At 40.2% G+C, this 11,778-nt stretch overlaps 1 protein-coding gene across 1 annotated transcript in view; it reads left to right on the plus strand.

Annotated features, from left to right (window-relative positions):
• The window catches only part of CAMKMT (calmodulin-lysine N-methyltransferase), a 365,373-nt gene that overhangs the window by 32,369 nt on the left and 321,226 nt on the right, over window positions 1-11,778 (plus strand). Inside the window, exon 3 of the mRNA XM_024210700.2 lies at window positions 130-194. Within this exon, the coding sequence (XP_024066468.1) occupies window positions 130-194 (65 nt within the window). The remainder of the gene's footprint in view (window positions 1-129; window positions 195-11,778) is intronic.

Raw genomic sequence — 11,778 nt, forward strand, 5'->3', positions numbered from 1 at the left:
GAATAGTAATGAAAGGTATAGTGAAAAGGTTTGTGAGATATGAACATGTACGGCAAATTCACTGTCTTAAGAGAGGACTGAAGAATATTTTTACTTGTTGATAAAATGAAAATATCTGTTGTCTTCTAGATGTAACAATGGACTTTTAAATATCGAAGATGTTCTTACAAGTTTTGACAACACAGGGAATGTCTGTAAGTTATTAATTTATTCTATAAGTACAGTGTTGTATAGGTTGAAGCCTGATTTTGTTAATATTATGCATTACAATATGACTGTTCTATGCCAACCTGTCTTACCTGGGAAACACTGATATTATGGTGATGGTGGCATATAAAACCTTATGGTTGATAAATGTATGTTTATGCCTTTTTACATATTAAAATTGTAAAAACAGGCAGGTCTAGGTCTGATCAATGCAAACTTCTGATTTTTGTTTTTCCCTCTTGGCTGTAAATTTTATTTTGGGGCTAAGTACACAGCCAACACTTCAGAAAGAATGAAAACCTCTTGCCCACTAGTTAGCCATAGAAGCAGGTAACTTGCAGCATTTGTCCTCCATTTCTTTGAGGAGATACTTTGTAGTATCAGAGAAGGAAGAAATAGAGTAGATTTTCAAGGTCCTTATGTTAGCCTACTCAGACTGTGGTGCAGTTTAATTTTATATTAAACAAATGGCTGGCATTAATGCTGTCAAAACAGACTGTAGATTTTTGTCTGAGGACTGATTTGCAAATCTTAAATAAATGAATACAATATTCTACTTATTGATAACTTTTAAAACGATATTGAGAAGAACTGTAATATGTTAGAAACAAAAATGGCAAGTGGGGAAGGAAGAGAGTTGCGGGCTATCTCTTGAAGAGATAGTCTGCATGTACTATGTGCTTGATCCTTCAGTATCTCATACTCTATTCCAGGTTTGTTTTTTTGTTGCTTTTTTCAATTGGAAGGCTTAAAGAATAAAGTTGGGGGTCTTTAAGGATCACAAAGTCAAGAGACAAGTTCTTTTTTTCCTCTCCTCCTCCAAACTATGACATGAGACTATTCTTCTCAAATATGCCTGTTTCACCTCAAAATTTCTGTCTGTTTCTCCTCAACCTAAAGTTATATTTCAGTGAACACTGACAATTCAGGAGCAGAAAAATATCAATTTATTAAAGTATCCTTTTTGACTTCAAAGGAAAATAAATGTATGGATGAAAATTCAAAGTATGGACAGCTGTTTGAGACTAACATTCTGTGCCATCCATTCTTGACTTGGTAGCCTTCTTTTTTTAACACTGCAGATTTTTCTGCACAGGCCAAAAAATACTTAGAAAATGTGTTTTTGAAGTACTGCCAGGTAGGTGAAGCAGTTCACAGATTTCAGAAGAGAAATGAGATCTAAAGGATTTACAAGTAGCCAAAGGAATAATATCAAGGCCAAGGGAGAAAATCCAAATTTTGTGATAAAAGCTGATGTCAGGGACAATTTGAGTCACCAGTAGCTGGATAATTAAGCCAAGTGAAAGGATTGGGAGAATATGTGGATTTATGAGCACACCTTGGGATTTTGGGGAAAAAACATTTAGTGATACTGAAAATTCTTGTTTAAATGACAGATCAAATTTTTAAAAAGATTAAGTTATCATAGATTCATAGATTATATGGCCAGCAGAGACCATTATGAATACCTAGTCTGACCTGCTCTATATCACAGGCCATAGGACTTCCTGAATTACTTCCTGTTTGAACTAGAGAATATCTTTTAGAAAAACACCAAGTCTTGATTTTAAAAGTTTCCAGTGATGGAGAGTCCACCACAGCCCTAAGTAAGTTGTTCAAATGGTCAGTTACCTTCACTGTTAAAAATTTGTGCCTTATTTCTAGTCTGAATTTGACTAGTTTTAACTTATAGCTTTTGGATCTTTTTACCTTTGTCTTCTAGAGAAAAGAGACTTCTATTATCAAATTTTTGTTCCCCGTGTGGATACTTGTAGACTGTGATCAAGCCAAGCTATAAACTTCTCTTTGATAAGCTAAATAGATTTCCTGGAGTTTTACACTTATAAGGCATGTTTTCTAATCCTTTAATCATTCTTGTGGCTTTACTCTGAACCCTTTCCAATTTATCGACATCCTTCTTGAATTGTGGATGCCAGAACTGGACACAGTATTCCAGTAGCAGATGCAACAGTGCCAAATACAGAGGTATTATAACCTCTCTACTCCTACTGTTCATACATCCAAGGCTCTCATTAGCCTTTTTGGCCACAAATTCACACTGGGAGCTCACTTTTAGCTGATTATCCACCATGTCTGACAAATCTTTTTCAGAGTCACTGCTTCCAAGAATAAATTCCTCCATTTTGTATGTATGGCCTGCATTCTGTGCTCCTGGATGTGTGACTTCACATTTGGCTGTATTGAAACACCTGTTGTTTGCTTGCACCTAGCTTACCAGAGCATTCTAGATCACTCTGTATCAGTGACTTGACCTCTGCATTATTCTCTGTGTAATCTGTAAACTTTATCAGTGGTGATTTTATGTTATCTTACAGATCACTGATAAAAATATTAAATGGTGTTACCATTATCAACCAAACTTGTAATTTCATTTAAAAAAATCAATCTTGGTTGGCATTGCTTATATTATCCTCCTTTAATTCTTTATTAATCCTGTAACAGCTGTTCCATTATTTTGCCTAAGATCAATGTCAGGCTGAAAGGCCTTTAATTACTTAGTTCATCCCATTTACCCTTTTAAAATATCCTTATTCTGTGGGCAGTTAGTCCTCCTGCATTTATCTTCTTTAACATAATTTTACAATAAAATTAATACCTGTGACTTTTGTGCAGCAGTTTCTAAATTATGATTAAGGAAATAGTGATATTAGAGCATTTGCCTAAACATTCTGAGGTTAGATTATTCATTATTTTCTAGATGTCTCCTACTTGGATTTTTCTAGTGTTATGTTTGACCTTTTCTATATAAACCAGTGTCTGTTTTTAAAGAACTCCACAGTCTTTCCTAAGTGACAGTCCTAAGGTATCCCCTAGCATTTTAAAATGTTAAATTACTTCTGTTAAGCAACTAACTGTAATGCAAGTGGTCAGTGACAGTGTGTCCCTAGGCATCCTACAGAGCCGTCTCTAGTGTACGGCAAATCAGAGTGACCGCTCTGGGCCCCACGCTTTGGGGAGCCCTGCGGGCTGGCGCATATGGGTGATGCGTGAACCGCTGGCTGGGGGAGGCTATCCCTAACCCCACACCTTCCACCCGAGGGAGAGCGCGCGGCGCCGCAACCTCCGTGGTCCTGGAGCGCCGGGAGGGAGAGCACGTGGCGCCACCGCCGCAGCCTTCCCAGTCCCGGAGCGCCGGGAGGGAGAGCGTGCAGCGCTGCTGCTGCGGCCTCCCCGGCCCTGGGAAGGCAGACAGAGTGGCCCCAGCCCCCTGGAGCCCAGCGGCACTGCCAAATCAGGGCCCGGAGGGGGGCGGGGGGGAGTGTGTGGCCGGGGCCAAGCCTGGCTGTTTGGGGAGGCACAGCCTCCCCTGCCTAGCATGGTTGGTCCCGGAAGTGACGGATTCGTCACTTCCACCCCGGGCCCCGCACCCCCCTAGGGATGGCCCTATTTGTATTCATACTCCACACACTACTGCAATGACATTTGTTCAAAATATGCCTTGTGCGGTATCATTTAAAAACTAGTAACACACTGGTTATTAATATAATTGTAAAATGTATGTGTTAATGTTATATGTGAAATTATGGATTCTCTCTGTGTGATGTTATTAGAACAGAGGTTCTCAAATTGTGGTCTGTGGACCACCGGTGGTCCACGAGCTCCATTCAGGTGGTCCATGGATAGTTCCCTTTAAGGTGCGCACCTGGGTGGCCGCACACGAGAGAATGAAGGGCCACCCACCTAATTAGTGGAGCCGTGCAGGCGTGGCTCCACTAATCAGGTGCCTGGACCCTGGAGAGGACGCACATGTAAGTTGAGGTGGTGGCCTTGGGGGGAATAGGAGGCAGATAGGAGGGGCAGCGGGGTGAGAAGAGGGGGTGGGAGGAATTTGGGACATGCAGGGCTGCGGTGGCCAGAGAATGAGGTGCCTTTCCCCAGCTCCAGGGCTGCAGCTGCCTGGGAGAGACAGCCCTCCTTCCCAGCCTCAGCTCGGGAGGCTGCGCGGCGGGGGAGAGAGGGCACAGCTATCGCATTAGAAAGTTAAGACTACTGATATTAAAATATGAGTTGTGTGCTTTTATTTGTAGAACAAAAAAAGTTTATTATTATTACTTTTTTTTATATAACGCTTTTATCCAAAGCACTTTACAGTAGTTAACTAACGGGACAGAAAACATTTGGAAAGCTCATTAAATGGTCCGCCGAGACCCTCAGCAATTTTCAAGTGGTCCGTGAAAAAAAAAGTTTGAGAACCACTGTATTAGAACATGTTTAATTCCAGACAGCCAAGCCCTAGGTAAATGTGATAAACAGGTCTGTCCTAGACAAAGGAATGTGGGTTTACCTCAATTTACATATTAGCAGTAAACAAAGCCATTGAGCTAAACCAGCAGGCATATTATGATCCTGAACTTGAGAAACGGAAAATTAACATGGCTCCTGCACCCCACAGAGACACAGGAGGCTGAATCCCCAGGAGGCCTTCCTGCCTTCTAAGACAAAAACAATCCCTTTGGGGATATGAGGAAAAGAGAGACACTCCATCTTTATCCTTCCCCTTAGATACAAAGGAACCAAGCAATTTGATCTCTGTGATGGATCCTGAGCAGGCTGGTCAGTAAAAGCTGAAAAGGAGAGTGAAGGTGAGAGAAACAATCTTGAACAAAGACTATATCAAGCTAGATTAAGTCTTTTAGATGCGTGTTTTCGTTTTTATTTGCTTGTACCCATTTCTATCTTTATTCCTTTTACTTGGTATCACTTAACCTATGTTTTTTGATAATAAACCTGTTTTATTTTTACTATAAACCAATTGAGTGTTGTGTTTGAAGGGAAGGGTGTGTTTACCCCAGTTAAGTTAATAAGCTGTAATGGACTGACTTTTTTAAAAAGAGCAGCAAACTTAATATCTTCTGTGAATGTAGAGTGGTAGGGGCTTTGCAATGCAGACAAACATCTCTGAGAAGCTCTCGGAGCTGACGTTCACTGATGGGTGATGTTTGGGCTGGGAGAGCCTTGAGAAATTTGCCAGTGAGGAAGACAGACTGGTGTGGCAGGGAGCTGACACAGTCTAATTTCTAGTAAAGCTCACTCTTGCTAAGGCAGAGAGGTAACACTGTGGCTCACAACTCCAGCTATCTCCAGCAGTGTGTTACAGACAGATACAGCAATGGTCCCCATACAGTAATACTCTTTCCAGCTCAACAGGTCTCCCAGGTATGGACTTTAGTACTCATTAGGGACACACTATATACATATAGGTTGCTCACAGGAGACTCTGCTCTTTGCGTAGATCTGTACATTGCTGTAGGGTTTTTGCCTGATTATTAGATAAAAATATAAAATGTTTGCATTTTTGTTTCATCTACCATATGTCTCTGCTATATATAGGACCAGTGTTTTGGCTACAAGAGAGGTTTTTATACATTAAACATATGCTTTTATTAAATATTGATATTTAAAGTGTTTTATAAAAATAAAATAATTTTATATATTTGCACATCAAATGTTCTCTAAACCATAACATCATTTTGGTATCAAATAAGTATGATTTATTATTTTATTTCTTAGCTTTTTCCAGTAAGATTCCCAGTTATCTTTATTAACATAGCCTTCTTTAAAAGACCATTTCTTGTTAGTCTCGTGTGTGGTGGTTTAGTACCTGTTTCACTGTACTTTACTCTTTTTGCCGATAATTCTTTAAATAGTCCAGTGACATCACTGTACATCACCAAGAGTAGAATGGTAGAGCAGATGGAAGTACATATTACCTGTTGTTACAATTCCCAGTAGACATTAACTCATTCTAAGGTGAGCCACTAGCTGGCAGCACTATATAAAATATGGATAACCTGGTGTTAAAGAGTACATGTGACTGCTTCCAAAAGTATTACCTGATACAGGTAAGAGTATATGAAAAAAGAACCTTGAATAATTCTTCCATAGAACCAGTAGAAGAAGCTACAGTAAGCTATGTACATGAGGCTTCTGGCATTAAACTTGGAAACTGCTGCTTTAACGTCTTGCTTAGACTGCACCCTTGTGCCTGGTTTCAGTCTCTTTCTAAAAAAACATTTCAAAGGATGTATTTTTCATTAAAAGATTACTGCTAGAAGGTGGAAAAATCACAACTGGAAATCAGTATTATTTATTATTATTTTATATTTATTTATTTATTTCTTATTTTTAAAGAATGTGTAGGAGTAGTGTGGGGTTGAGGAATGATTAGTTCATTCTCCATGGACAACAAGGTGGTGTCTGCTAAGAAGGTGATACAGCCCCAGGCTTTAACAACTTTATCATAGGATGCTTCTTTAAAGGAAGTTCTGTGAGCTGTGGCCAACAGGTGACGCCCTAGCAGAGTGGTCCAGTGCAGCTGTGCTGATATCATGGGGTGGTATCAGCAGGCTTTGGAGGGCAGACACCTTGCTCATTCCATAAAGAGACAGTCCCCCATATCAGTAGAGTAATTGGGGGGAAAAGTCTGCAAGGAGATTCTTTTGAGTGTTTCCTCTCTTTCGCCTCCTCCAATAGAAGCAGGCAATCTGGGCCCACAATTGTTACATGATTATATCATACAATAGACATCCTTAGATTATTCATTAAAAGTAAACCTAATCAAGTGAAATGACTAAAAGATAAAATTATCAGAAGATTATAAATCTCCCGCATTACTTGCTGCAAGCCTAAACAAATTGTCTTGTGTGGGAAGCTGTGAAACACAATTGTTAAGCATTGTGGAGTTTTCAAGTAATATCCACTTGACGCCACCATATGCTTTTTACCCCAACAGCATACTCTGGAGTGTTGTCGTGATGTGAAGGTGCACATCTACCACAGGAATGAGTTTGCTTAGAAAAATACATTTTTTTCTTGTAAATTTTACATAAGATTATTTAATTGTGCAAACATTCCTTTGATTTGAAATCACTGTAAGTTCAAGTTTTTGTTTTCTAGTTAATTAACTATTTGTGTGATTCCATTTGAGTGTAAAATTACATGTTCTGGAACTGAAAAAGCAGCAGAGGGTGCTGCAGTTACAGAACTACCCGGCATATACTCTAAAGTAGCTGTTACAGAAAGCAGATACAGTTACTGTGAAGACTTAAACTTTCAACATTTAATAGATAAGTTGTAGATTTTTGTTAGTTCTAGTGACTCTAATTCTGTTTTAACTATACTGTAAAACTTCAGTTATAGAATATGACTTACTAGAGTCAAACAATACCATATTGTCTTCTTTGCAGCTCCATAAGAATTCTGTCTGAGGCATACCTATTAGTGGATTTTAACAATTATGGGTTACTTTCTGATTTTCAATAGTAGTTTGCATGATAAATTGCCATTTTTATTATATTATTTCTTTTTTTTGAGCATTAGTCACTTATAGCTTCTGTTAGGGTGCAGAGGACAATTAAACTGATTTGGTAATATGCAGGAATTGAAATGGAGAGATTTCCTTCTTGACTTGCTTCTCTGTGAAAAAGGGAAAATAATAATACATACCAAATTATTTCTCAAAGTTTAGTTAAAAAGGTGTTGGACTTATCTGCTTTTTCTAGTTATTGTTTTGTACAATAACATCTTGTAACATATTCATTACATGAGTATGCAAATGCAAAACTCTCAATTCCAAAACTGTTGTACAGTTGGATATAGTAATACACTCAGATAAATGAAGGTCGGGGAATAGTTAACCTAACATAAATTCCACCCACGGTAAAATTACATGTTTATTTGTAGAGTTAAAAGACCAATGTATTTTCTTGATACATATTTTTTAAAATCTGTTTTGGTTGTTTGTCAAAAATGTCATAGATTGAAACTTCAACATAGATTTCCGAAAGCATGATGAGTAGATATTTTTCTTGTTACTGAACTCATTTTTACATTCTATTCATCATAAACAATAGCGAAGACTCTCATTATCTATTGAATTGTTTTTACTCTAGTGAATTTTGATTGAGATGCTAGAAATTCAAAAACATCAATGTCATCTTTTAGAACATGGATATAGTTTTTACAAATTTGATTCCCTCTCCTTCCAAAATGAAGTATTTATTTGAGTTTTGGAAAATAAGCATGAGGTATGTTAAGTTTTCGTTCTGCCTACTTATGTACAATAACATCTTGAAAAATATTAATTACAAAACAGTATCTGCTTTTTCTAGCTAAGTCAAACACCCTTTTGTGCTAAATTTTGAGAAATAATTTGGTGTATGTATTTTCTCATTTCTGTTTTCCATAATTTTTTCAGTCAATATTTTTTCAAATCATATTCATTTTGTAAATTATTATTTTTCATTCTAAATCAATTACTTTTAACATAACTTCCCCGCTCCAATCTTTTCATATTTTTAGAAATGTGCTGTTGTGAAAGAAAACACGATTGCTAAATTACAGAAAAGAATCACATTTTCTTACACTCTCCTTTTCCCCTCAAATAACTGGAAGTAGAGGCTGTTTTTTTTCTTCCCAGCAGTGGAATGTAAGTTTCTCTTCAGAGGCCTACTAGTTTCTTCAGAGGTCTCACTGGGTAGCTCAAAGATATCTGAGCTCCGCTATGGAAAGCAGCTACTGATTCATCACGCCTGGAAGGAGATGCCATCAAGCTATCTAGGGAAAAGGGTAGGATGACATCCTTTATCGGCAGGTGCATGCTGCTCCTGCATTTCATGTAACATGTCATTCAGTTAGCTGCCACAAGGGAGTGAGACCCATTCTGCAAATGCTGATGCAGAAACTCCTCCTCATCCTCTATTTTTGGGGACATTCTTTGTTTTCTGTGATGGAAGAAGTATTCCCCTCTTGATGCTCCCTGCCTCCCACCATTCATCACTAGATGTCCCCCCTAAAATTGCCATTTAGCTTCTTCCCAGTCTCGTCCCACATAATTGACATTTAGAATGATTCTTGGTCATGTCAGAACTGCATGGGGGGATATGATAGAGATATATAAAATCCTGAGTGGTGTGGAGAAAGTGAATAAGGAAAAGTTATTTACTTGTTCCCATAATATAAGACCTAGGGGCCACCAAATGAAATTAATGGGTAGCAGGTTTAAAACAAATAAAAGGAAGTTCTTATTCACACAGCACACAGTCAACCAGTGGAACTCCCGAGGAGGCTGTGAAGGCTAGGACTATAACAGGGTTTAAAAGAGAACTAGATAAATTCATGGAGGTTAAGTCCATTAATGGCTATTAGCCAGAATGGGTAAGGAATGGCGTCCCTAGCTTCTGTTTGTCAGAGGGTGGAGATGGATGGCAGGAGAGAGAGATCACGTGATCATTACCTGTTACGTTCACTCCCTCTGGTGCACCTGGTATTGGCCACTTTCGGCAGACAGGATACTGGGCTGGATGGACCTTTGGTCTGACCCATTATGGCCATTCGTATGTTCTTATGTTATGTTCTTATGCATAGACCTTTGAGAGAGAAATGGGTACAACTTCCAAGTTTTTAAGTGAAAAAATTCAAGATGTGTGAGTGAGAGCAATGATCTACTGTGTACTTCCTGAAGTTGCCCCTTGGAAAGTTACAAATTACCAACTTCCAAGTACAATGTGTAACTTCCTAAAAATGTATTTTAAAATATAGGCACCTAAAAATTCTGTTTTACTACGGGTATGTCTACACTACAGGATTAATCCGAATTTAGATAATTCGAATTTGGGAAACAGGTTGTATAAATTTGATTGTGCGTGGCCACACTAAGCACATTAATTCGGTTTTTAACCACATTAATTCGGTGGTGTGCGGCCACACTACCCCATTACTTTAACCACAGTAATTCGGTGGTGTGCGGCCACACTAACCCTAATTCGAATTAACAAAATCGATTTAGGCGCTACTCCGCTCGTCGAGGTGGAGTACAGAAATCGATTTTAAGTGCCCTTTAATTCGAATTAACTGGCTCTGTAGTGTGGACGGGTGAAGGGCTAATTCGGATTAACGCAGCTAAATCCGAATTAAAGTTGTAGTGTAGACCAGGCCTACGTCTCTTGTAGCAGGGCTTCTTCTCCGTCTTGGTGGGTCCCGCGTTTCCTTCTAGCGGAGGGTCAGGATAGCGTCTCATCTCTCAGAATTCCCCCCACACTCTGTTTATAGTGGGTGGGGAAATTCTGTCTTCAAGTGGTCTTCCCGTTTCTGGGCCTGCTAGGCCCTCACTGCTTCACTGGGGCTTCTGGCCTCCTCGGTGGACATCCAGTGAGAGGAAAAAAGGGGGGGGCGGTCCCGCCCTCTATTCCGGGCCCCAACCCAGGGACCCTACAAGTAGCAGCCTCACTCTGCCAATTCCCAGGACAGCTGTTAGCTTTCCTGGGTTACTTCATAGAATCATAGAATATCAGGGTTGGAAGGGACCTCAGGAGGTTATCTAGTCCAACCCCATGCTCAAAGCAGGACCAATTCCCAAATAAATCATCCCAGCTAGGGCTTTGTCAAGCCGGGCCTTAAAAACCTCCAAGGAAGGAGATTCCACCACCTCCCTAGGTAACGCATTCCAGTGCTTCACCACCCTCCTAGTGAAATGGTGTTTCCTAATATCCAACCTAGACCTCCCCCACTGCAACTTGAGACCATTGCTCCTTGTTCTGTCATCTGCCACCACTGAGAACAGCTGAGCTCCATCCTCTTTGGAACCTCCCTTCAGATAGTTGAAAGCAGTTATCAAATCCCCCCTCATTCTTCTCTTCTGGAGACTAAACAATCCCAGTTCCCTCAGCCTCTCCTCATAAGTCATGTGCTCCAGACCCCTAATCATTTTTGTTGCCCTCCGCTGGACTCTTTCCAATATTTCCACATCCTTCTTGTAGTGTGGGGCCCAAAACTGGACACAGTACTCCAGATGAGGCCTCACCAATGTCGAATAAAGGGGAACGATCACGTTCCTCGATCTGCTGGCAATGCCCCTACTTATACAGCCCAAAATGCCATTAGCCTTCTTGGCAACAAAAGCACACTGTTGACTCATATCCAGCTTCTCGTCCACTGTGACCCCTAGGTCCTTTTCTGCAGAACTGCTACCTAGCCATTTGGTCCCTAGTCTGTAGCAATGCATAGGATTCTTCCATCCTAAGTGCAGGACTCTGCACTTGTCCTTGTTGAACCTCATCAGGTTTTTTTTGGCCCAATCCTCTAATTTGTCTAGGTGCCTCTGTATCTGATCCCTACCCTCCAGCGTATCTACCACGCCTCCCAGTTTAGTGTCATCTGCAAACTTGCTGAGAGTGCAGTCCACACCATCCTCCAGATCATTAATAAAGATATTAAACAAAACTGGCCCCAGGACCGACCCTTGGGGCACTGCGCTTGAAACCGGCTGCCAACTAGACATGGAGCCATTGATCACTACTCGTTGAGCCCAACGATCTAGCCAGCTTTCTGTCCACCTTACAGTCCATTCATCCAGCCCATACTTCTTTAACTTGGCGGCAAGAATACTGTGGGAGACCGTATCAAAAGCTTTGCTAAAGTCAAGGAATAACACATCCACTGCTTTCCCCTCATCCACAGAGCCAGTTATCTCCTCATAGAAGGCAATTAGGTTAGTCAGGCACGACTTCCCCTTGGTGAATCCATGCTGACTGTTCCTGATCACTTTCCTCT

Source organism: Terrapene carolina, unplaced genomic scaffold (assembly GCF_002925995.2).
Source record: "Terrapene carolina triunguis isolate 2854851 unplaced genomic scaffold, T_m_triunguis-2.0 Scaffold120, whole genome shotgun sequence".
In the NCBI taxonomy this organism is placed as follows: Eukaryota; Metazoa; Chordata; order Testudines; family Emydidae; genus Terrapene; species Terrapene triunguis.